The sequence below is a fragment of the Taudactylus pleione genome, unplaced genomic scaffold, assembly GCF_031769625.1.
Source record: "Taudactylus pleione unplaced genomic scaffold, aTauple2 ptg000431l, whole genome shotgun sequence".
NCBI classification, from domain to species: domain Eukaryota; kingdom Metazoa; phylum Chordata; class Amphibia; order Anura; family Myobatrachidae; genus Taudactylus; species Taudactylus pleione.
In genome coordinates this window covers 3,084,707-3,112,206 of record NW_028284833.1, presented here as the reverse complement: position 1 = coordinate 3,112,206, position 27,500 = coordinate 3,084,707, and the positions used below count along the sequence as shown (strand labels likewise).

The 27,500-nt window shown below is 41.5% G+C and overlaps 1 protein-coding gene across 25 annotated transcripts in view; it reads right to left on the bottom strand.

Moving 5' to 3' along the window:
- The window catches only part of LOC148506021 (protocadherin gamma-B5-like), a 519,059-nt gene that overhangs the window by 84,539 nt on the left and 407,020 nt on the right, over positions 1–27,500 (bottom strand). Inside the window, exon 1 of one of the 25 annotated variants that reach the window (XM_088447417.1) lies at positions 18,235–20,765. The exons of 22 other annotated variants lie outside the window; for them this stretch is intronic. In XM_088447417.1, coding sequence (XP_088303543.1) covers positions 18,235–20,676 — 2,442 coding nt within the window. In that variant the 5' untranslated portion in view covers positions 20,677–20,765. Of the gene's footprint in view, positions 1–1,668; positions 4,258–8,618; positions 11,199–18,234; positions 20,766–27,500 lie in introns of those variants that run through there. 2 more of the 25 variants (XM_088447413.1, XM_088447410.1) reach the window with 2 other exon arrangements.

Below are 27,500 nucleotides of genomic sequence, written 5' to 3'. Positions count from 1 at the left end.
TTGCAATAGTTTTGAAACAAAAACACAAAGGAATCAAGGGGATCTGCCATCTCTTTATCAGTTATGTGTGGTCAGGTGAGGCAGAGCCTCTCCTGTCATACTTAGGTATACTCCAAAGTTTTGGCTATAAAAATTATAAGAAAAGTTTAAAGAAAATATAAATTTCTTCTTTGTATTATTCTAATCATTTTTATAGCCAAAACACTGGAGTTAAAAGTGTATGGCAGGTGAGGCACTGCCTCCCCTGTCTACCTTTTCTGCACATCCCTGCTCAAAACTCACCCAATTGCCAGCACTATATACTGCTGCACCTCTGTATAATGCCCACATGAATCCTCAGGTTCATATATGTGTCTATAAATCTGGCTCTGACACTAGCCAGTGCCTCCCAAGCCATTTACCTCACAGCACGTCACTGCTATATATTGAGAATCAATCTAGTACAGCCATTCCCAGTAATGTCAGCACTCCTGTATATTGTCAGAGATGCTAACTACAAGCACTTAATTTGCACATCAACAAATGCATTTTATATGCAGCATAATCATTGATGCCATGATAATCAAATATTTTGACAAATAAAAAGGACACCAAATAAAATGAAAACCTAGCAGACCATTTTAGACTTAGCTTGTAAATGAATATTAAAGGTGATGGAAAGCCCCAGCCATGTTGCCATATTGATCACCTAACAGTGGTTTCCAAACTGTGCGCCGTGGCACCCTTGGGTGCCTTGGGACACTTGCAGGGGGGCCTCAGGTTGGTGGTCCAACACCAAATCAAATTATTTTATGGTCAATGTAATGTAAATATGTGAACAAACAGAAGTGCAAACCTGTCCACTACCACATAACTGAGCCTAAGGGTGAAATGTAAGCAAAATTGACTTCACTTTACTATTTCACTATTTTTTTTCTGAATTTCTGAATAACAAACAAAATTAGGGGTGCCGTGAAAACAATGCTGATACTCTAGGGCGTCGTGATTCAAAAAAGTTTGGGAACCACTGACCTAACATGTTGGGGCATTTGGTAGACATTGCGTCAATGACGCACTGTGGATGCAGGCCAACTGCAATAAATATTGTTGTTAAGCTTTGGTTTCTGATACCAATTAAATTCAAATTCCAGAAATTTAAGAACAAAAAAACTACAGTTACACATACTCAGCTATCATATCAAATTTTAAGGATCAAATTTCAAAGAAGACAATTTAAGCAGTTATCCAATTGCCATGTAAAAAAAAAGATATAAAGTAAACTACGACACATAGTTTGTATACTTTTGAACTGATTCTTCAAACAATAAAGATATTTAAAAAGAAAAGAAAAGGGAATTAGGAACCCAAGTTATGCTCCCACTTTGTGAGCCAGATTTATCGTTTAGTACATAGTCCAAATGGATAAATTTTTCTCCACAAAGAACTATAGTATGATGCTCTATTTATGATGAAATAAAAACATGTTTAGAAGAACTTCAGAAAATATAATTTTAAAGATTTATAGGACAGGATTATTAGGTGCATACAAATGTTATCTTAAATTAGATTGCTGCAAATATAACACAATAATAAAAGAAATTAAGACCTTCTAATCTGAATGGATTATGTGAAAGACAGAAAATAACATCTATAGAAATGGATACAGATACAATTATTCAGTGATCTCACCTGGTTTGTTTCATTGAACCAGCTGGAGTCAGAAGATGGATTTGTCTCCATGACCATATTATTTAGTTGTGGAACCTGAAGTGATTTTGTCATAGTGAAGTTTGTATTATCTGTTGCTGTGGGAAAACATGTTGGATAACACGGTCCTGGTGCTTCTGGTGCAGCCATCCTCACTTCCATGTATTTTAAAGTCCCGTCTGTGTTCAGGTAAAGTGTTGGTTTATACTGATCCATATAAGACTGAGAGAATGATTTGGTAGAAAAGCAAAACCCACAACCACTATAATAATTCTTCCTAAGGCACCTCACAAGTAATATAGTAAATGTAACAAGGAAAACTACACTAATGGCAACAAGAGAAATAATAAGATATAAGGTCATGTCTGGTGCTGATTTAGAATTTGTAAGAAAATCATGAGATTTGGGGCTTTCTTGTACAACATGATCCATGATAGTCACCAGCACAGTGACTGTAGCTGACAGAGAAGGTTCCCCGTGGTCACTGACTGATATCACAAGCCGATGCTCTGTGGTATCTGCCTCATGTAAACCCCGCAGAGTTCTGACTTCTCCTGTGTACTCAGAGATGTGAAACAAAGCCGGGCTGGCAGGCTGAGCGAGGCTATAGACCAGCCAGGCATTGTGCCCAGAATCTAGATCCACTGCAGATACTTTACTGACCAGATAACCGGCAGAGGCAGATTTGGGAATGTTCTCTTGAGCAATAATTTCCCCTGAGCTCTCTGGGTATAATATAGTGGGAGAGTTGTCATTTGTATCCAGAACAAATATGAAGACAGAGACATTGGAGAATAACTTTGGAGACCCAGAATCTTCCACTCTTGCTGTGATCTGTAGAACTTGGAATTGCTCATAATCAAAGGAACGTTGGGCATAAATATTCCCGGTGTCGGAGTTAATGTAGACAAATGAGGAGACAGGAGAAGCGTCTATGTGGCTCTCAGCTATGGAATAGATCAGGTTTGCATTAGCTCCCTCATCTGGATCTACAGCAGATACTATACATAGCAGTCTGCCAGGCTCATTGTTTTCTGCTATGGAGGCAGTGTAAGCAGTCTGTAGGAACGCTGGAGGATTATCATTAACATCGGAAATATTAATGGTGACTGTAGTCTGGCTGCTTAGTGATGGAGACCCCAGATCAGACACAGTCAGTATAATAGTATATTGTGCTACCTGCTCCCTGTCCAGATGTCCACTAGTGACCAGTGAGTAACGATTGGACATGGCCTGGCATCTAAAGGGTAAATCCGGTGATACATCCAGTTTAATTTCTCCATTTTTACCAGAATCTATGTCTTTAACTGAAATAAACCCAACTATAGTTCCTAATTGTGCATTTTCAGTTACATCATTAGATTTGGAGGTAAATATAATTTCTGGGATGTTATCATTCACATCCTGTACATCCACCTGAATAACACAGTGTCCCTCTAGTTTGGGAGATCCTTTGTCTTCTGCCTTAACAAACAATTCATAAAAATGAGACTCTTCATAATCCACTGCTCCCTTAATAAATATCTCCCCAGTACGTTGGTTTAATTCAAATATTTTCTTTGCAGAATCCAATGTATGTTGATCAAATGAATATAAAATGTCACCATTTGTTTCATCATCAAGATCTGATGCATTTAATTTGATCACAACTGTATTTAAAGGAAGATTTTCCAGGACACTGATTTTATAACTTGGCAGATCAAACGTTGGTGCATTGTCATTAATATCTAACACTATCACAGATATCTGTGTTGATCCTGATCTCGGTTGGTCTCCGCCATCGATGGCTGTAAGAATTAATGTGTGCCTGGCTTTTTCCTCCCTATCTAGGCTTTTCTCCAACACTAATTCTGCAATGAGGGTCCCATCCTTACGAATCTTTTTAAACAGAGAAAAATAAGGATTTGGATTTAATCTGTACTGACTAACACCATTTTTACCCACATCCAAATCCTTTGCTGTTTCTAATTGAAACCGTGCACCAGGACTGGATACTAATTCTGTAATATTTATTATTATATTAGTGCTTAAAAATCCTGGTGAGTTATCATTTATATCCAAAATCTCAATTTCCAGACTGTGCAGCTCCAGAGGGTTCTCAGCCACAACCTCTAGATGCAGCAAACAGCTCAGGCTGGACGCACACAGACTCTCTCTATCAATCCTCTCATGTACAGTCAGAGCTCCAGTTTTCTGATCAATAGCAAAATATCTGCTGCTCCCTTCTGATCCTAAACTCAGTTTCCTCTTATTAATATCTGCCAAGTTTAACCCCAAATGCTGAGCTACATTCCCCACAACAGTCCCTAGATCTGACTCCTCAGCAACAGAATAGCGAAGCTGCCCAGAGACCCAGCCCCAGCTACAAAGCATAATGGAAAATGCTACTTGCCATCTCCAAGCCTTTGGAAAGCTCTTGTTGTCCATATCTTAAATCCTTGTTTTATGGTTTGTAGAAAATAAGCATGCTCCTAACAATCCATGTATGTGTGCAGTAGAAATATAAATCCTTTGCAAGGGAAACCCCCTATATTCTTGCATTGAAAACATCCACAGGCTTCTCATCGGAGCAGCAGCTCTTCTTTGTGTGTGAGAGAGGAAAGATGGGAGGGTGATTCACTGAGCCAGGGGGAGGAGAGAGCAGAGCTGAAAGAAGCTGATCCTCCGCAGCTAAAAAATCTTGGATGACAAGTCTGCCCTCTTCTGGTCAATAGTGATGACTACAGATTTTTATTTTGAATGTGATTTCTTTTTGTAACATTCAAAAGTAGATATGATTGGTTATATTATGTTAAGTAATAAACACTAGTTTGTAGTTCTAAATCCTTTTAAACAAAAAAGTAGGAAGTCAAAATAAAAATATTAATATAAATCACTGCCAAGAATTGAAAATAATCTATTTAACATAAATAGGCTACTATATTGAAATATAATGTTCAATGAGACAGCATAGTTGCCTACACTCCCACATCCTGCGATAGACTCCCGGTTCACTGTGGAGTCTCCCTGCTTCCTCAGATGAGATGAGGTGGAGCCTGAACGATAGAATGTAATGACAAAGCCTTGCGCAATTGGAGTCACTCTGTCACTGTCACGGTCACTAGGTCCCCCAGACTGTGCAGGGATACTTGCAGTCTGTCCCGCCAGTAAGAGCTTTGTCAGTGGTGACTGCAGGAGGGAGGTGAATGCTTCACAATGGGGGTTGGAGGGGAGCGCAGCCTGCACAGGCTTGCGGAGCTCCCATCTCCTCACACAGAAATAGGGCAGGAGATAACTTTCCCAGCGGATTGGCGGGGAGTGTATGAAAGGGATCGCGGCACACTTGCCTCTCACTGAGGCCAAGCTGGTGGAGCAGTACATCAGGCAGCAGCTCTGTGGACTGGTAGTGCTGCTGGCTCAGCAGTGAAGAGCAGCGCTGGAGGGAACTGTGACAGTGATGAAGCGGCTGGTTTGGAGCTCGTCGGAGAGGGCAGAGAAGGCGGAGGAGTGCCTGTTTTTCGGGATGAGTGTCTGAGGTTTTACCTCAGACAGTGTGTGTGAATGTCTGTAGGCTGACTATGAACCCTGTGTGTGTAGGTTAGCTCCCCTGTGTGTGTGCATGTAGGCTGGCTCTGACCCGTGTGTGTGTAGGCTAGCTCTGATCTGTGTGTGTGTGTAGGCTAGCTCTGACTCGTGTCAGCCTACACACACACACACATCCCAGCCTAGACTCGTGTGTTTAGTCTGGCTCTGAACCCTGTAAGTGTGTGTGTAAGTCTGTGTAGGCTGGCACTGACCCCTGTAAAAAAAATTTAAATTATATATGTTTTCACTGGCACAACTAATATTATATTCAACAGGCAGGTCAGAATGTTCCACAAATTTGCTTATGGAACATTTACTGTATATATTAGCTGCATTGTATTATAGAAACATATGATTTTGACATAAGATAAGAACCTATTGGCCAATCTAGTTTGCCACTTTTGAACAACAGTGGAGGTTTCAAAAATAATTTGTTAGAAGACTCACTTTGGTTGAGTCAACCAGAGTCATATATATTGGGGCTGATTCTGACAGATGCAATGCCAATTGTCATGTAAATTAGTGATTTTTTGTAACTGCACAAGCCACCCATTCACAAACCCCTACTGGCAGCCTGCTGCACTTAGTACGTTTATGTCACCGGCCACTGCAGGACACACCCCTGAGTGACATTAGATGCGCTCATACAGTGGGTGGAGCTAGACATACCAGTGTTCTCCCCAGCCTGTTTTCTGCGGGTGCATCGCCCGGCAGAAACAGCCTACCGCCCGGCACTTTCCCCCGCCGCATTCCTGGTCACGCTCCACCTCCTGCTGTGGAACGCTGGCCTCTGAAGTGACCGGAGGCTAAAGAAGCCTCCGATCGCTTCAGAGGCCAGTGCTCCCAGTGATGCACTGCGCAGGTGATGTCATGATGTCACCCGCGACGTGAGGAGCCTGCACTGCGTGCCTGCTGGATCTAGTTAGATCCAGTCAGAGTGAAGCAGCGGCAGTGGGAGCGCCGAGCATATTAAGGTAAGTTCTAGGCTGGGGCTGAGACAAGCCTGGGGCACTGCATAAGGGGCCAGCCTGGGGGCACTGCATAAGGGGCCAGCCTGGGGGCACTGCATAAGGGGCCAGTGTTGGGGCACTGGCGGAACTGCATAGGGGCAAAACAAAACTACAGGTGGCAATGCATAAAGGGGAAAACTATAGGGAGCACTATATAAAGGGCACAAATACATGGGGCACTGCATATGAGGATAACTACAGGGGGCACTGCATAATGTGCACTTTTGACTGAGAGCCACTGGGGGAGCAGCCTGAGACCGGTCGGGCTAGAATGGCAAGGGAGGGCACTGTTCTCCCCAGGCTGTTTTTTGCTGGTGCACCACCCAGCACTTTGGGAGTCTGCAAGTGGGGACACTATCTGGGAACTGTATAAAAAGGACCAGATCGTACAGACTTTTCATAATCAGACAACTGGGCCTCTAATAAGAGGAGAATTAATATATAAAATGTTATTTCAAGTTTAAATCATTATAAGATCAGGGTTGAAAACATTTTATTATTGTGAAGGCCCCACCCGGCTACTTCTTGATACCACTCGGCTGGAAAAAATTTCTGGGGAGAACACTGCATACCCTTTGGGCAGATAATGACACGCCCCCTCAGCGCCTCATTACACTTCACGTAGCGAATTCTAATATCGTCTATAACAGTGGTTCTCAAAGTCGGTCGTCAGGACCCCACACAGGTCATGTTTTGCAGGTCACCCAGCAGGTGCACAGGTATATTCATTACTCACTGACACATTTTAAAAGATCCACAGATGGAGCTGATTATTTCACTTGTGGTACTGTGAGGAGACCTGGAAAACATGCACTGTTTAGTGTCCTGAGGGCCGAGTTTGAGAACCTGTGGTCTCTAGTCATTCTGAAACTAGTTTTCAAAAGTAGGCAAGCATGTGTGACCGATGATGTTGCTATTGAACCTGATTCAGAGGTAGACACAATGCTGAGGTTTGCGAGTTGAACAATTGTTCTTGTACTGCGCATGTGTCTGAGTCGCTCTGCGCATGTGCCAAGTATGATTACCGATGGTGGTCGCAGTGAGAATTTGTATGCAGAGTTGTTGACAGTTAGTTAGTGCCTGTGGGAGGTAGCACACGGGGGATGCAAATGAAACGCAGCCTTGTCACTACCTTTCATGGGTTTGTCTCTGCCTGTGACTGCATCTTCGTGCGCAGTCAAAATGGCTCTGGTGGCTTATTTCTGATGGACATTTTGCGAACGATAGTGTGTCTGAGTATGCACGTGGCCAGTGGCATCACAAGGAGGGTGCGGGGGGTGCGGTCTGAACCTGTGGTGACCGCCGAGGGGTGATACCAAGGTGCAGACTCCCCCTCATGCAACGGGACTAGCGTCCACCTCTGAATCATTCCCTTAATGCTTGTATTTTTTTCCTAAATTAACTAATTATATTAAATATGTAAATACTTTGTCTCTACATCTGTACAGAAATCAGACCCCACCTAACTTCTCCCTATACATTTATTTCACTTGTATGAATGGCTGAAATATATGCCAACAAAACTAGATGGTAGCAGTAAAATAGACTTTGTACATCAACAAACACATTCTATTAGCAATGCAGCATAATCATTAATGCCATGATAATCATTTAAATATTCGGACAAATAAAAAGGACACCAAATAAAATTAAAACCTAGTAGACTAATATAGACTTACATAGCTTGTACATAAATAATAAAGGTGATGGAAACCCCCATCTGTATTGCCATATTTATTACCTAATAATGTTGGGAGATTTGGCAGACATCATGTCAATGATGCACAGCCGTTACTTGGGACACCATGTTTTACTGTACCATGCGTTCGCTGCAGATGCTTAGAACCCAGGCGAATCACAATAAATATTGTTGTGCAGCTTGGGATTCCCATTCCAATTAAATTATTTCAGAAATTCAAAAAAAAATAGACTACAGTTACACACAGTGGACTATCATATAAGACCATTTGCCTAAAAAATATATATTGTGTGTATATATATATATATATATATATATATATATATATATATTACATAGTCCAAATTGGTTAGCTTATCTCCACAGAGAACTGCGATGCTCTATTTAGTATATATAATAAAAAAACCATCTGTATAATAGTTTCATAAAATACAATTGGTACCACGGTGCAATCACAACAAAATAAATTATGTGATTTAAAAACCCAAGACTTATAGGACAGGATTATTAGGAGCGTACAAATACTAAATGAGTTAATTGCCGCAAATATGACATAATAAAAATAAAAATAAAGAACTTCTAATCTGAATAATTGATGTGAAAGACAGGACATAACATCTAAAGAAACGAATACAGATACAATTATTCAGTGATCTCACCTGGTTTGTTTCATTGAACCAGCTGGAGTCAGATGATGGATTTGTCTCCACGACCATATTATTTAGTTGTGGAACCTGAAGTGATTTTGTCATAGTGAAGTTTGTATTATCTGTTGTTGGGGGAAAACATGTTGGATAACACGGTCCTGGTGCTTCTGGTGGGGCCATTCTCACTTCCATGTATTTTAACGTTCCATCTGTGTTCAGGTAAAGTGTTGGTTTATACTGATCCATATAGGATTGGGAAAATGATTTGCTTGTAAAGCAAAACCCACAGTCACTATAATAATTCTTCCTAAGGCACCTCACAAGTAATATAGTAAATGTAACAAGAAAAACTACACTAATGGCAGCAAGAGAAATAATAAGATATAAGGTCATGTCTGGTGCTGATTTAGAATTTGTAATAAAATCATGAGATTTGGGACTTTCTTGTACAACATGATCCATGATAGACACCAGCACAGTGACTGTAGCTGACAGAGAAGGTTCCCCGTGGTCACTGACTGATATCACAAGCCGATGCTCTGTGGTATCTGCCTCATGTAAACCCCGCAGAGTTCTGACTTCTCCTGTGTACTCAGAGATGTGAAACAAAGCCGGGCTGGCAGGCTGAGCAAGGCTATAGACCAGCCAGGCATTGTGCCCAGAATCTAGATCCACCGCAGATACTTTACTGACCAGATAACCAGCAGAGGCAGATTTGGGAATGTTCTCTTGAGCAATGATTTCCCCTGAGCTCTCTGGGTATAATATAGTGGGAGAGTTGTCATTTGTATCCAAAACAAATATGAAGACAGAAACATTGGAAAATAACTTTGGAGACCCAGAATCTTCCACTCTTGCTGTGATCTGTAGAACTTGGAATTGCTCATAATCAAAGGAACGTTGGGCATAAATATTCCCGGTGTCGGAGTTAATGTAGACAAATGAGGAGACAGGAGAAGCGTCTATGTGGCTCTCAGCTATGGAATAGATCAGGTTTGCATTAGCTCCCTCATCTGGATCTACAGCAGATACTGTACATAGCAGTCTGCCGGGCTCATTGTTTTCTGCTATGGAGGCAGTGTAAGCAGTCTGTAGGAACTCTGGAGGATTATCATTAACATCGGAAATATTAATGGTGACTGTAATCTGGCTGCTTAGTGATGGAGACCCCAGATCAGACGCAGTCAGTATAATAGTATATTGTGCTACCTGCTCCCTGTCCAGGTGTCCACTAGTGACCAGTGAGTAACGATTGGACATGGCCTGGCATCTAAAGGGTAAATCCGGTGATACATCCAGTTTAATTTCTCCATTTTTGCCAGTGTCTTTGTCTTTAACTGAAATAAATCCAACTATAGTTCCTAATTGTGCATTTTCAGGTACATCTTTAGATTTGGAGGTAAATATAATTTCTGGGATGTTATCATTCACATCCTGTACATCCACCTGAATAACACAGTGTCCCTCTAGTTTGGGAGATCCTTTGTCTTCTGCCTTAACAAACAATTCATAGAAATGAGACTCTTCATAATCCACTGCTCCCTTAATAAATATCTCCCCAGTACGTTGGTTTAATTCAAATATTTTCTTTGCAGAATCCAATGTATGTTGATCAAATGAATATAAAATGTCACCATTTGTTTCCTCATCAAGATCTGATGCATTTAATTTTATCACAACTGTATTTAAAGGAAGATTTTCCAGGACACTGATTTTATAACTTGGCAGATCAAACGTTGGTGCATTGTCATTAATATCTAACACTATCACAGATATCTGTGTTGATCCTGATCTCGGTTGGTCTCCGCCATCGATGGCTGTAAGAATTAATGTGTGCCTGGCTTTTTCCTCCCTATCTAGGCTTTTCTCCAACTTTAATTCTGCAATGAGGGTCCCATCCTTACGAATCTTTTTAAACAGAGAAAAATAAGGATTCGGATTTAATCTGTACTGACTAACACCATTTTTACCCACATCCAAATCCTTTGCTGTTTCTAATTGAAATCGTGCACCAGGACTGGAAAATATTTCAGTAATATTTATTATTATGTTAGTACTTGAAAATGCTGGTGAGTTATCATTTATATCCAAAATCTCAATTTCCAGACTGTGCAGCTCCAGAGGGTTCTCAGCCACAACCTCTAGATGCAGCAAACAGCTCAGGCTGGACGCACACAGACTCTCTCTATCAATCCTCTCATGTACAGTCAGAGCTCCAGTTTTCTGATCAATAGCAAAATATCTGCTGCTCCCTTCTGATCCCAAACTCACTCTCCGTTTATTAATATCTGCCAGGTTTAACCCCAAATCCTGAGCTACATTCCCCACAACAGTCCCTAGATCTGACTCCTCAGCAATAGAATAGCGAAGCTGCCCATAGACCCAGCCCCAGCTACAAAGCATAATGGAAAATGCTACTTGCCATCTCCAAGCCTTTGGAAAGCTCTTCTTGTCCATATCTTAAATCCTTGTTTTAAGGTTTGTAGAAAATAAGCATGCTCCTAACAATCCATGTATGTGTGCAGTAGAAATATAGATCCTTTGTAAGGGAAACCCCCTATTTTCTTGCATTGAAAACATCCACAGGCTTCTCATCGGAGCAGCAGCTCTTCTTTGTGTGTGAGAGAGGAAAGATGGGAGGGTGATTCACTGAGCCAGGGGGAGGAGAGTGCAAAGCTGAAAGAAGCTGATCCTCCGCAGCTAAAAAAAATCTTGGATGACAAGTGTGCCCTCTTCTGGTCAATAGTGATGACTACAGATTTTTATTTCAAATGTGATTTCTTTATGCAACATTGAAACACTAGTTTGTAGTTCTAAATCCTTTTTAAAAAGCTGCCAAGAATTGAAAATAATATATTTACAATACATAGGCTACTACATTAAAATATAATGCTCAAGGTGACAGATGATGTTGCTATCAAGAATTGTCAGTTATTTAGGGCCTGGTTCAGAGGAGGCATTACCGATGTTTGTGGAGATGAGCGATTTTATTGTGCCCGAGTCGCAATGTGCATGTGCCAAGTGTGATTACTAATGGCAGTCGCAGTGAGGGTTTGCACGCAAAGTGATTGACAGTCAGCATTTGTGGAAGGTAGCGCATGGGGGATGGGAAGTGAAATGCAGGCATGTCACTACCTTTTTGTGGGCTTGCCTCTGCCTGTGACTGCGTCTTTGTACGCAGTCAAAATGGCTTCGGTGGCTTATTCCGATGGACATTCTGAGAGACTGTAGTGTTGCTCAGATGTTCCTTGTTGAGACCAATTTGCGAATGATGGTGTGTCCGAGTACGCAAATGGCAGAATGACAGACAGTTAGTGGGCATCTCTATACAAATTCCAGCAGTTGCAACTAAGGTTGGACTGGCCCACAGGTGTACAGGGGAAATCCCCGGTGGGCCCCACTGCCTGTAGGCCCCACCCCTGCTCTAGGGGTCAATAACTTAGTGGAGCAGAATCATTATGAACTAAGGTGCTTTGTTTGTTTCTACGGAAACAATCCAAGATTCACCCTTGTGCCAATCAAAGCGAATGGTCCTGACACGCCCCTGTCCCCTCCTTTATAAAGGGCGCAGTTCGTTGCATGTCCTCTCTAAAGGTTGGCAAGTCCCTCTGTGGTAGCTGGCCACACCCCCTTTGGTGGTTTGCCACACCCATAAGCATTGGGCCCCCACCTCTGCACTGTCTGCAACGGGATTCGCGTCCACCTCTGCATCATTCCCTTAATGCTTGTATTTTTTTCCCTAAATGGATAAATTATATAAAATATGTAAATCCTTTCTCCCTACATCTGTACAGAACTCTGACCCTTGGTTATAATTGTGTTCTCACTAATCAGTTGTCATGAAAATATTGCTGAAATAACTTTTGTGGAACATGGAATGAAATTACAATCTACGCTATTTTAGGTACTTATACAGAATGAAATGTAACCTCTGTCCACATCTCATTACAGGGAGGACTAGTTATCTTGAGTGAGTGGGAGCTAATCACATCCCACCAGCATCGCTGAGTCCATAAGAGTCTATTGATTGTCACATACGGATCTTCACATAAGGGTCCATTGATTGTCTGCGCTCCAAGCTGTCTCTGATTTTTACCCAGCTGCTGGTATTTGGGGATCTTTGTTGCCAATGGCGTCTACCAGACCATTAGTAAAACATTTGGGGAAGATAGTCTGAGATCAGTGCAGAAAGAGGGACATAAATGAGGCCTCTGTTATTTAAATAAGAAAGTGGACTTTATATATTTAGGGAAGGGGGATGTTAATCGTGTCTGAAATGTGCTATATCTCCTATAGAGAGCCCGGTGTGTCTATGAGATGAAAAGGATGCCTCTATCTCATCTCATCAGTGTGGGAAATGTATCAAGCCTTCTTAAGAGGACAAGTGGAGGTGCTGCCCTATAGCAACCAATCAGATTCTACTGTCCCTATGATTTGCCTAGTATATTCTATAACTGATAACTAAAATACAGGCAACACCTACTCTTTTCCTCTTGAGAAGGTTTGATACGCCTGCCCCTTGGAGCCATATTCAATTAGAGGCGAAGTTTTCGCCTGTCCGACTGTTCGCTTTATTCGCCTGTTTCAGAGGCGAATTTACTCCATGCTCGTCCCCGCTTTTCGCCTAATTTAATTGCAAAACAGGCGAAAACGGAAATAGGCGAATGCGGAACAGGTGAAAAGTACTGAAAGAATTGGGGAAATCAGTCTGTACCCCAGAAAAAGATGCTCTAACATAGGGAATCAGTATAGATGTGTACTAATAGCCCTAATAAAACTATTTTGTGTACTTAAGTTGTGTAAATTGCTTGCTATTAGCGTCTTTGTAAAAATGGTGAAGAATGGCATAAAGCTGTATTTTTAGGTGAAAATAAGTATTCCTGTCAAATTTGGGGTGCTTGAAAATGGATGCAAGCATGTTTTTATGTCTCTAAAGTGAGCTTTTAAAATACGTGAAAAATCCACCTGCTGCATGCACCTGCAATCCCAAAAACACCTGACCCATACTTGTGGACCCCCAAGAAGTATTTTTCGCTACTTTTAATGTTTATCCCCCCACTTTTTACATTTTCACCCCAAAAATGACGTCTGTTTTGGGGTGTTCTTAGGTTTTAGTTTCTGGTTTTTTTGCGTATTTGTCCTTTGGGGGGCTGTCCCAAGGGGTCTGAGTTGATTCCCCACGTTTGCACCCCAAAATAAAGATTTTGCATTTCTTTTCACCAGCTATTGATTGGAGAATAATTTTTGGAGAATTGTTTCCACTTAGGCGAAATTGTCCTGGAATTGATTTTGGCGAATTTTATTTTTAGGCAAATTTTTCACAAAAAAACAGGCGAATATGGCTTTTCGCCTCTAATTGAATTCCCCTCTTGGTCTCAATGTAATAATGCCCCCAAAATTACAGTTTGCCACAAAGGGCAAAATTTACTAAGCGGCGGGTTCTTAACCCTGGGGGTTTGGTGGCGGTTTTGCAGCGGTTTCTAAATGACAACCCTGTTCTATTCTATTCTAAAATGTGTTTTGACGGCAGTTTTGCAGCGGTTTGGGCCTTAGTAAATCTGCAGATAGCAAAACCGCTGCCAAACCACAGTCAAAACACATTTTAGAATAGAACAGGGCTGTCAGTTAGAAACTGCTGCAAAACCGCCACCAAACAGAGGTTTAGAACAGAATAGAACCGCCGTCAAACCGCCTGGATTTAGAACCCACCGCTTAGTTAATTTTGCCCCAAATCTCTCAAATGCATTTTATGTGCTTTCTACTGTTATCTTCACTATGTCTGGCCCCAGAGGGTCCATTCCCTTCCTTCTCCCCCTCTTATCATCCATCTTACACTTTTTATCCATCTTCATTTACTCTTTCTTCCCCTTGCAAATAAACATTAATTATCTGGCATATAGTCACCTTACTGTGTATTTTGCTGCTTCTTAATCTGCATATGTTTTGTCCCCTGCACAGGATTATAGTTTGTTTACAATATTCTGAATTTACTCTATGCCTTCAATAAATTCTCTTAAAAAAAAAAAAAGGATATGGTTTAAGTCTTTCAGTTTGTTCATTTACAATATGATATACCGGCTATATAATGGACACTGCAGACTAAACTGTTAACTCTCCATATAGCATGGGCATACTAATGTGCATGACAGGTGAACAGGCACTTTGAATTTATGCTTCAATTGAAGTCCATAGTACAGTATTAACAAGTGACCCATTTTATATGTCAGGGAGGTTTCCTCTGATGTTATGTAATATACTATTCTTGCATACAGACAAATACCCTTTTTTTGGGGAAATAATGTATTATATTATCAATAATCTATATTTTTTGCTAGGACTGTAATTCTGGGTACATTGCTTGTGTCGTGTATACACAACAGGATAAATGTGCATAACTTCTATTACCTTTTTGAATATTTGATCGTTCTATTAAACCAATAATATGCTTTTATCACTATACAAAAGTGCACTTAGGTGATATTACTGAGGCGATGCACCAATTACAGTTTATATTGCCATTTAGCTCTGTTTCCCCTCCATACACACAAAGCTCCGATGTATGACTTAATATTATCTGACTTGGACAGTTGCAGCTTCCTGATACTGCCCCAACTGGTTTGCACCATTCCTCTCTACAATACACTCAGGATGTCTGCACCAAAACACCCCACACACAGGACCTCATTCAGAGTCGGTCGAAGCGGCCGTACGGTCGTACGGGAAAAGGGGCCGGATATGCAAATGATTCCCTCGCAAGTTGCGTCCCTAAGTTCGGATCGGTAGCTGGCCGACCAAGGGGAGGAAGCGGCCGGAAGACAAAAAAATACGCCCCCTTCTCGTACGCATTACACGTCATCTCCGGGCATATAAGGATTAATCGAGACTATCGAGAACCATCGGAACTGGTCGTAGAGCTTAAGGTTGACCATACCCTCTCTTAAGCTCTACGATCATGTCAGTGTAAAAACCTCCCATGTCACATGTGCCATGACGCTACTTTGTTAAATATGCACTCCCATAAACCGTATGCACTCCCATAAACCGTATGCACGCCGTTCGCATAATTAGGCACGCCTGCGTTCGGATCTCCACTCTCCCGTTCACAAGCACCTTCCCCTGTTACCACCCACAAACGCCTCATTCTGTCACTCAAATTACCGACCTGGCTGTGTTCAAGGAGAGAGAAATTTCTGATCGTAGCGGCTAGTTTGCGCACGCGAATTGCGACCTTTACGCATACGCAGTATAGCGAACATCGGTGGCGTACGACCGTGATGCCACTTCGACCGACTCTGAATGAGGTCCACATTCTCATATAATGCTGGCCATACACTGAACAATAACCGTTTGGATCCCACCAAATCAAGTTTTGAAGGATTACAATTCTGTGTATGGACATGAACAATAATCAGTCAAAGCATGAAAATGGCTGAAAAGCGGTTGGGATCATAGGGTTTGATTATCAGACATGGCTGCATTTCACGCAATTCCAGGCAGTGAAGGGAAGACACAGGGATGTCATTCAGTTGCCTCGGTCCCTCATCCTGCTTGGTCGGATTGTGGGCTCATAGTCTGTAGTCTATGGCCAGTATTACCCATACATTTGTCCCTTCATCATTCCTTACCACAGTCAGCTCATGTCACCTACATTTCACCTTCACTTAAACTCAGGGATTCTCTCCATCTACCCGTCTATAACAGTGTAAGAATTATATGTGCCTTACTATATATAAATATATTCCACATCCAAAATCATAGCTAACACATGAGATGTACAGTATTAAAAATATGTCAAAATCAACTTCGTGTTTTGCTTAAAATTATTGTTTTTTTTTAGTTTTTTGCTCACAATCAACTTCAAAAGTTTCAAACGTGACAGACTGGTAGACATTTTTAAGATACTTTCAGCAATTTCCATACATCTATAGTACATTCACAGTAACCATCCTGGCTAATACTGCTCCACTGCGCTACATTGTCATTCAGCAACAAACAAACAAAAGAAAAACAACAGTTGCACAAAAAAGTACAGGCGCCATATTATATCATCAGTCTATGAAAGTTTTCAAAAGAGCTCAGAGCCGCAATTAAGCCTGTAGCTAAAAAGCTTCATTATCATTTGACAGCAACGAGATTTGGCAGAAATATTTTGCAATAAGATATCCAGCTTTCAAAGTGTTTGACATGGAGAATACTAGATATAATGAGAACCGGGGCTTCAGCAGCTGCAGAACAAGGGGCAGTTATCACACATACTGTATAAGGGCAGACAGTCATATTGCAAAACAAGAAGGTCAGAGGGAGGATGATAAGACCTGGCAATAGACAACATTGGGCAGTCAAGAGTCACTTGGGTACAAAAAGATGACAAGTTGGATACAGGTAACAGAAAAAAAGGGTACTTAACATGAGTGTAGGCATAGATCAATGGGTTTGTAGACAAAAGTCAAGTGTACCAATGGTAGAAAACAAGCAAGGGTTACATAAAAGACTTTGTCACAAGTAAAATGGGGATACAAAAGAAATATAGGGGTACATTTCATAGAGCCCAGCATGATAAATATGTATGTCAGTGGGGTGCAGTGGATATGTTTTGTGATGTTAGTTGGTAGAATGGGCAGGAGTTGGTGTGGGAAATCAATTTAGTACCTAGCTCAGGTATTTTCATCCATGGCACATAGTTAAACTGACATAACTACCATCTGTCCTGAATTAAGTGTGACAGACCCTTAGCACCTCTTTTTCCATTGGTCAGCGTAATGTTGCCCAGCAGTAGTGCCAGGCACACAGCGACACATCACTGCCATAGCTCTCACACAACTGAAATATAGTCCATTCACAGGGGATTATATAGTTTACATTCTATGATGAATATAAATATCAAATAACATTTGTAGAAATATCTGATTTATTCAGCCTTAAGCTGGGTACACATTAAATGTGTGTACCCAGTAATGTCGGTGACCATTCCAGTGCCAACGGGCAGACATATCGGGCGGTCCGTACACACTGGATCGATCTGGTGCCCAACTGCCTGATATGCCGCCCCCCCTCGCATAGCACTGCATGGGATCGTCAGCCGCATTGCCTGATCTTACATACACTACATAAGATAGAGATGAGGCTGATGACCCCAGGGGAGCGCGCACCACATGATGTAGTGCATACACACTGCACATTTTTAACGATATGTCATTCCGACGTGTTGGAAACGTCCAAATCGTTAAAGATATTGTGTAGTATGTAGGGGCCTTTATACTGTATATATTCATATCAAAGAAACATAGACACATATTAACTTATTGTATAGACTAATACGACTGATCCAAATTTAAACTATAACTGAATGTTTGAGAAACTAAAATACTGAAAGTTTGTGTCCTGTAAATCAGTGCAAAGCTAAACTTTTGAGACTCAGTGAAAATATGACGTGGCTAATACTACTGTAATTCAGTTTCATATAATGCATTTCAAGTAAGGAGATTACTGGTGCCAAGGAGCAATCATTACATAATACATATGTGAAATAAATGGCTTTCAATTAAAAACTATTTCAAACACAAAATACAAAATAAAATTCAAATCCTACTGTAAACAATGAATTAATTAAGTATTATTGATATCTCACCTGATTCGGTTCATTAAACCAATTTAAGTCAGCAGTAGTTTTAGGCTCTCTGACAATTTCAGTCAACTGGGGAACATTTTGGGGTTCTGTGAGTATTAATTCTGGAATATCCGTTGCTGTGGGAAAACATGTTGGATAATATGTTCCTGGTGCTTCTGGTGGGGCCATCCTCACTTCCATGTGTTTTAAAGTTCCGTCTGTGTTCAGGTAAAGTGTTGGTTTATACTGATCCATATAGGACTGAGAGAGTGATTTGGTGGAAAAACAAGACCCACAACCACTATAATAATTCTTCCTAAGGCACCTCACAAGTAATATAGTAAATGTAACAAGAAAAACTACACTAATGGCAACAAGAGAAATAATAAGATATAAGGTCATGTCTGGTGCTGATTTAGAGTTTATAAGAAGATCATGAGATTTGGGGCTTTCTTGTACAACATGATCCATGATAGTCACCAGCACAGTGACTGTAGCTGACAGAGAAGGTTCCCCATGGTCACTGACTGATATCACAAGCCGATGCTCTGTGGTATCTGCCTCATGTAAACCCCGCAGAGTTCTGACTTCTCCTGTGTACTCAGAGATGTGAAACAAAGCCGGGCTGGCAGGCTGAGCGAGGCTATAGACCAGCCAGGCATTGTGCCCAGAATCTAGATCCACCGCAGATACTTTACTGACCAGATAACCAGCAGAGGCAGATTTGGGAATGTTCTCTTGAGCAATGATTTCCCCTGAGCTCTCTGGGTATAATATAGTGGGAGAGTTGTCATTTGTATCCAGAACAAATATGAAGACAGAAACATTGGAGAATAACTTTGGAGACCCAGAATCTTCCACTCTTGCTGTGATCTGTAGAACTTGGAATTGCTCATAATCAAAGGAACGTTGGGCATAAATATTCCCAGTATTGGAGTTAATGTAGACAAATGAGGAGACAGGAGAAGCGTCTATGTGGCTCTCAGCTATGGAATAGATCAGGTTTGCATTAGCTCCCTTATCTGGATCTACAGCAGATACTGTACATAGCAGTCTGCCGGGCTCATTGTTTTCTGCTATGGAGACAGTGTAAGCTGTCTGTAGGAACGCTGGAGGATTATCATTAACATCGGAAATATTAATGGTGACTGTAGTCTGGCTGCTTAGTGATGGAGACCCCAGATCAGACGCAGTCAGTATAATAGTATATTGTGCTACCTGCTCCCTGTCCAGATGTCCACTAGTGACCAGTGAGTAACGATTGGACATGGGCTGGCATCTAAAGGGTAAATCCGGTGATACATCCAGCTTAATTTCTCCATTTTTACCAGAATCCTTATCCCTGACATTAATAAACCCAACAACTGTTCCAATTGGGGCATTTTCAGGTACATCATTAGTTTTAGATGTAAAAATAATTTCTGGAGTGTTATCATTCACATCTTCTATTTCAATCTGGACGCGACAGCGACCCTCATGTTTTGGTGTGCCGTGGTCTGTTGCGGTGATAAATAATTCATAAACATTTGATATTTCATAATCTACAGCTCTCTTGATAAACACCTCACCTGTGAGTGACTTTATATCAAATATTTCCTTTGCTGATTGTGATGTACGGTGATCAATGGAATAAGTGACCTCACTATTAACACCCTTGTCTGAGTCTGTGGCATTAAGCCTAATAATAACTGTATTTATGGGTTGGTTTTCCACTATATTTATCTTATACCGGGAATGATCAAACACTGGTGCATTGTCATTAATATCTAGCACAATAACAGATATCTGGGTGGTCCCTGATCTGGGCTGCTCTCCCCCATCAATGGCAGTGAGAATAAGCCTGTGCTCTGCTTTCTCTTCTCTATCTAGTATTTTATCAAGTACTAATTCTGCAATGAGAATTCCATCATCTTTAGTTACTGACAATGAAAAATATGGATTTGGATTCAGTCTATAATTACTAACACTATTAACACCGATATCAAGATCCTGTGCATTTTCTAAAGGGAATTGTACACCAGGGGTTGTTAACAGCTCTGTAATCTTTATAATCTGATTAGTGCTTGAAAAAAATGGTGAGTTATCATTTATATCCAAAATCTCAATTTCCAGACTATGCAGCTCCAGAGGGTTCTCAGCCACAACCTCTAGATGCAGCAAACAGCTCAGGCTGGACGCACACAGACTCTCTCTATCAATCCTCTCATGTACAGTCAGAGCTCCAGTTTTCTGATCAATAGCAAAATATCTGCTGCTCCCTTCTGATCCCAAATTCAGTCTCCTTTTATTAATATCTGCCAGGTTTAACCCCAAATCCTGAGCTACATTCCCCACAACAGTCCCTGGATCTGACTCCTCAGCAATAGAATAGTGAAGCTGCCCAGAGACCCAGCCCCAGCTACAAAGGAGAAAGGAGATTGCTACTTGCCGTTTCCAAGCCTTTGGAAAGCTCTTGTTGTTCATATCTTAAATCCTTGTTTTAAATTTTGTAGAAAATAAGCATCCTCCTAGCAATCCAACTATGTGTGCAGTGTAAATATAGATCCTTTGAAAGCGAAAATCCTTAATTTCTTGCATTGAAAACATCCACAGGGTTCTCATCGGAGCAGCAGCTCTTCTTTGTGTGAGAGGAAAGATGGGAGGGTGATTCACTGAGCCAGGGGGAGGAGAGTGCAGAGCTGACAAAAGCACATCCTCTAATATTGCTTAAAAACTGACTGGAAGACAAGTGTGCCCTCTTCTGGCTAATGATGGTAAGTTCAGCTTTGTATTTAAAACTCTTAAGCAACACAGTCTTAATATATATATAAAAACTAAAAAATCGCTTAATCTTTTCTCATTGATACATTTTCCATGTTTATGAATCCCGAAGGAATATAAATCATCCAAAAATAATTGCCTATAAAATAAAACTGATAGCACAACATTGTATGCACTAAACATAAATTGCATGTATATTGCAGTTTATACACAGAAGAAAACTGTACTTTGATCAATTGCAAAATAGTATTATGATTTTTTCAATGTCTTTAATATTTTTAATTAAAGTCAATTATGAAGTGACAAGAATGGAGAATGATATTAAAATATGTAAATATATAAACACAGGGGATCATAGTTTGCTGTTTACTAAGAGAAGCATGAGAGTATCAGTAGTGTTCAGGATATGTGAATTATTGCATCATGCCTATTTGCTTTATGCTTAATTATGTTATGCACTAAGGAAGTATGAGATAAGAGTCAATTGATAAAATAATTTGTTGTAGTTGTCTTTATATTACTTACTAAAAATAAATTTTATAACAAAACACATTTTATTATTGACTGCTTTGTATTGAGTGCTAAAAACTTAAAATTGAATATAAATTAAAATTTTATGATTAACATAAAAAAAAGTTCTGTATAATTTACTCAATGTATTACTTTTATTTAAAGCTTAGGTTAATTTTAGCTACTTTAAATTTAAAATCACTTTTGTGATTTGGGGGCATATTTATTAAAGAATATTTTCGGGATATCCCACAAAAACATCCGATTCAGGAGCACCCACAAATAATAAGGATCCCCTGAATGTAATATGGAGAAACCTCCATTTCTGACTGCAAAATAAGTCCACATAGGTTTCTATGGGTCTGTTAAACTGTTCAAATTACCAAGTGATTCCGGAGCTTGACCCTGGCTGCTAGCACCATCTGAAGATGCCGTTAGTCCACGGCTACTGTAACGCAGATTTTTTTTCAGAAAGGGATCCTCTGGATCCCTCTTTATCTGCCACCACTAGTGCATGAACTCAAAAAGTATCAATAATTGGAAAAACCAATCATCAGTATAGTGATTCCTTAGTGCATGTGCAGGCCGACAGCCACGCATGGACAGTACAGTACTCACAGTGGACCTGAAACCAGAAGCAAAGTAATAGCATAACCTATAACTCTGCTTTAAGTTCTTTGCTTGGATGGACTTTTATCAGAGCCTGTGTCCCAAAAATCTCCCTAAAATGCAGGATGTGATAAATGGGCCGCTTGGATCGCAGTGGTCCAAAAGTGTCTTTTAAAGGTTATAAGTAAGATTGTGAACTGTGTCCACTACAGTCATGTTATTATTATGGGGCCTATTCATCATCACTTAATATTTACAAAAGCAGCAATTGTAAAAATGAAGTTATTGGGCCATTCATCAAAAGGGTAAAGCAGGAGATATCACAGATATCTCCTACTTACCTACCTTTTGTGGAATGCCCCGCTGTCCCCATTCACTAGTAAGGGGACAGAATTCATCAATCTCTGAAAATACAATATTTTCTGAGCTTGAGTGCAGGAGCATTTGCCATGGCGAGTGCCTCTGCCCCGGGCTCGCAACCCGCTCCTTCCCCATGGGAAGAAGGTCCAGGTTGTGAAGAGGGATCCTTTCGGATCCCTCTGCCCCTGTCTGGCTCCTTCCGTAGGATGTCGGGGCTCTTGTGCACATGCGTGACCTGTAGGAAAGGAGCAGTGAAGCCGCTCGCGGGGATAGCTGATTTCGCATCAGCTGTCACAGCGCCGAAGCAATGATGAAATGCTCTGGCAGCCGCAGCGAGTTAGAATGTTAATTATCCGTTCGGACACCAATAATTAACATCATGAAGGGGTTTTTATTACTCGACAGGACACCGCCTATGCACATTACAGTACATTGCCCACTCATTGCTCTATGCTCATAATCAGTGCTGGATATTCAGCAGACTGTCAGTTGGTCAGCAATATTACACCAAGCTGCACCTATCCATACTACTGTACTTGCACAGTAACCAAAACCACAATGTTATTTGCAGCCATTTCAGCAGGATAAAACTGACTACCAATGAGGGTCCTGTGCTCATTATTATTATTTATTAACAGTTTTTTATATAGCGCAGTATATTCTGTTGCGCTTTACAATTTGAAACATTAATGGAACAAGACTGGGTTGTAAGAGACAGACATAAAGGTAAGAGGGCCTTGTTGATACACAAGGATAGGTGCTACATATTGCAAATTGGTCCAGCCAGATTGCAGAGGTTCTTGGTAAGCTGTATGACCCAGTCACACAGGAATGTAGGGTCAGGAGGATGTGAAATTGAAGAAAGAGAAAATATGTGATGTTATGTGTGGACTGTAAGAAAGGATGCAATTAGATAGGGAAGCTATGAAGGTTATGTGGGCATTTCTGGAATCTGATAAGCTTGTCTGAAGAGGTGAGTTTTCAGAGAATGCTTGAATGTTTGGAGACTAGTGGAAAGTCTTATTGTGCGTGGGAGGGCATTCCACAGGATGGGTGCAGCCCGAAAAAAGTCCTGTAACCGTGAGTAGGAGCAAGTAATGCGTGGGGATGAGAGACGCAGATCTTGTGCAGAGCGGAGAGGTCGGGTTGGGAGATATTTTGAGATGAGTGAAGAGATGTATGTTGGTGTGGTTTTGTTCATAGCTTCATGTGTGAGTGTAAGTATTTTATATTGAATACGGTAGAAGAACGGTAGCCAATGGAGGGACTGACAGAGTGGATCAGCAGACAATGAATGTTTGGCGAGAAAGATCAGCCTCACAGCTGCATTAATAATGGATTGTAATGGCAAGAAATGACACACTTGCCTGATGTGTATGAAGTACTAGTGTAGCTTTCATCATAATATGTTTTTCTCAGTCACTACAGCTAACAAATGAACTCTATGGCTATCATTATATAAAATATACAGGTTGAATAGAGGTGTAGGATTGGCACCTCAGGGTTTCTGCAGTAGTAAGACAGGAGGGTGACATCATTACTCTGTGCTATAAGGAACTATGATACTTAGACCAAGTATTTAATATCCTTTTTATATCCTATCATTACATATTTTGTCAACATGCAGAATACAAACAGCATGTTCTGACCATACTTGCCTACCCTCCTGATTTGGTCGGGAGCTTCCCAAAAATCGGGTGCCACTCCCAACCTCCCGGGAAGGCAGGTAATCCTCCCAGCTGCAGTCCACCCCTCCTATCCCCCCGCATTTACCTTAGAAACCACCACAGCATGGGGCGGCAGTGACGCGATTCGCGTCATTTTGGCTCCACCCCCTGCTTCACAATGCCTGTAATATCGGCATTGTGTAGTGGGGCAGGGTCAAAATTACACAATCATGTGGCCCCACCCCCCCGCTCCACCCACAAATACACGTCGTCTGGCCGGCCCCACCTCCTCATGATGGTCACGCCCCCCTGTCAAGCCGATCTGGCTGCTCCCTCCCGGAAGGGGCAGCCAAAAAGTCGGCAATCCTGGTTCTGACATGTCGATATTCAGGATTTCAACATGTACAGAATGTCTATATATCAACATTCACAATCTTGCCAGAACAAATGTGAATGTTGACAGTCGGCATGTCAACAATGGGATTCGCCATACAATCTTACTCTAGGGGGTAAATTTACTAAAGTGAGAGTTTTTAGAAGTGAGTTTTAGAAGAGATGTTGCCCATAGCAACCTATCAGTATAGTAATGCTATAATGAAAAAATAGTAAGATAAATGAGAATGAAATGATGCTCGTGGGCAGGAGTAATATGTAAAGGGTTTATTGAGTGGCCGTTAGTGTCAGCAGATAGCTCGAGGCCGCGTGATCTCATGTGATCACGGCACCCGGCCGTCTCACCACTCTCGGTGAAACATGGACATCTAGTTGAGTGTGCAACCGGACGCACACTCCAGCAGAGTCGGAGGCATGCACGGATTTCATCTTAAAGAAGACACAGAAGACTGGGTAAGTTGCTGGACCGGAGGGCTCGGGCAGCCGCCTCTCCAGAGCACAACACCCACTAGGACAGTTACTCCAGGACATTTACAAGCGGACATTTTGATTCATTTTTTCTTTTTTCTTATTACTTATCTTTTATTTGTTTTACACCCATCCTTTCCTTATCACCAGCTTCAGCCCATCATATCCTTATTCCCTTCCCATATCACTAGGAAGCATTGTGTCTGTACCCCAGATTTTTTTTGGTACAATAAACCCTTTACACATTACTCCTGCCCACGAGCATCATTTCATTCTCATTTATCTTACTATTTTTTTCATTATAGCTTTACTGTCCAACACCTACTGGTTGAGTGCAGACTCTATTATATGTATTTAGAGCAGAGAGCTGGCCCCAGTGATCGCGCTTAGTGGAGGGACACTGAAAAGGCTGTGGAGGGGATTCGCAGGGACAGAGCTTTATTACATCCCTGTGATATTGTCTGAATTCGCAATGTGAATTCAATCGGTAATATCACACTACAATCTGCATTTTAATGCGGATTGAAGTAACTAGAGCCCTTGGAGAGAGATAAAGTGGAGAAGTTGCCCAAAACAATCAGCTTCTAATTATTATTTATCTAGCACAGTTTTTGAAATGACAGTTAGAAGCTGATAGCTTTGGGCAACTTTTTCACTTTATCTCTCTGAAGGCTCTATTTACTACAATCCACATTGGTAATGCAGATTGTAGTGTGAAATTACAGAGTGAATTCACCCTGCGAATTCAGGCAATATCACAAGGAATTTACTACAAATTCCTTGCAGGGACAGAGCTTGCGAGATAGCTCTGTCCCTGCGAATCCCCTCCGCACTCTAGTCACGGTATTTTCACAAAAAAATACGGTGACAAGTGCCCCGCGCATGCACTGACCGGCCGCCGCTGCTACCCCCCAGCGCTAAGACCTGCCCCCATCACCAAGCCCCGCCCCCTATTGCAGACCCCCCCCGTTACCCTCCCCCCCTCTCCCTTAATTACACTTACCTGCATGATCCGGGCTCTGGTGATGTCCTCCATGTCCTCCGGTCAGGTGACATCCCATACTGCACTGGGACCCTGTCAGGTGATGACCGGGCCGCAGTGCAGCATGGGAGACCAGCTGACCAGAGGAAGGACGTCACCGGAGCCCTGAACTCCGGTCCCTGGAGTCAGGTAAGTTAATTTTTCTTTTACTTTTTCTTTTTACTTTTTTTTACAGTGAATTAGTGTGTGATCTGTTTAGACCACACAGCTGATTACTGGGGCCGGCTCTGGGCTCTGCTCTCCCCGTCAGAGCGGAGCAGGAGTTCGGTAACTGGGGGAGACCCTGGATAATGCCACCTCCAGGTGGCGTTATTATAACAGGGCTTTCCCCTGTATTTTTTCATGATTTATTTTTAGTAACTTTGGCCAAATCACATTTCCCATTGCAATTATGGGAAATGTGATCTGATTACTAAAAATAAGTGATACTTAGGGATTGGAGTAGAATTTTACGAATTCTACTCTAATTGCCCTTTAGTAACTGTAGGTGAAACTAAAATAATGTGAAAAGGGTGTGAAAACACCCTTTTTCACTTTATTTTTGTAAAAATAATGTTAATAAATAGAGCCCTGAGGCTTAATACATCTCCACCATAGAGTGAATCATAATATAAATCACTAAGGGCTCTATTTACTACAATCTGCATTTGTAATGCAAATTGTAGTGTGATATTATTAACTGAATTCGCATTGCGAATTCAGGCAATATCACAGGGATTTACTACAAATCCCTTGCAGGGACAGAGCTTGCGAGACTAAGCCCTACGTGACCCCGACACGAACCCCCCTCCCTAATAGCACTTACCTATAGTCATCGGTGCTCCGGTGATGTCCTCCATGCCTCCGGTCAGCTGATATCCCATACTGCACTGGGACCCGATCACCAATGACCGGGCCGCAGTGCAGCATGGGAGACCAGCTGACCGGAGGGGAGTCATCACCGGAGCCCCGACCACCGGTCCCTGTAGTCAGGTAAGTGAATTTTTTTTTGACTATTTTTTGTTTTTTGCAGTGATCAGCTTGCGGTCTGTTTAGACCACACAGCTGATCACTGGGACCGGCTCTGGGCTCTGCTCTGCCTTTTAGAGCAGAGTAGGAGTCCAGTAACCAGGGGGAGACACTGGATAACGCCACCTCCAGGTGTCGTTATTATCACAGGGTTTCCCCGGTATTTTTTTACAATTTATTTTTAGTAACTTTGGTCGGATCACATTTCCCATTACAATTATGGGAAATGCGATCTGATTACTAAAAATAAGTGATACTTAGGGGTGGAGTAGAATTTTACGAATTCTACTCCAATTGCCCTTTAATAACTATAGGTGATACTAAAATAATGTGAAAAGGGTGTGAAAACACCCTTTTCACTTTATTTTAGAAAAAATAATGTTAATAAATAGAGCCCTAAAGAATTAGTAGATGAGGGGGTGAAACAATCACTGAGTCAGTGCAAACACTCAGTGTAAACATCACATACA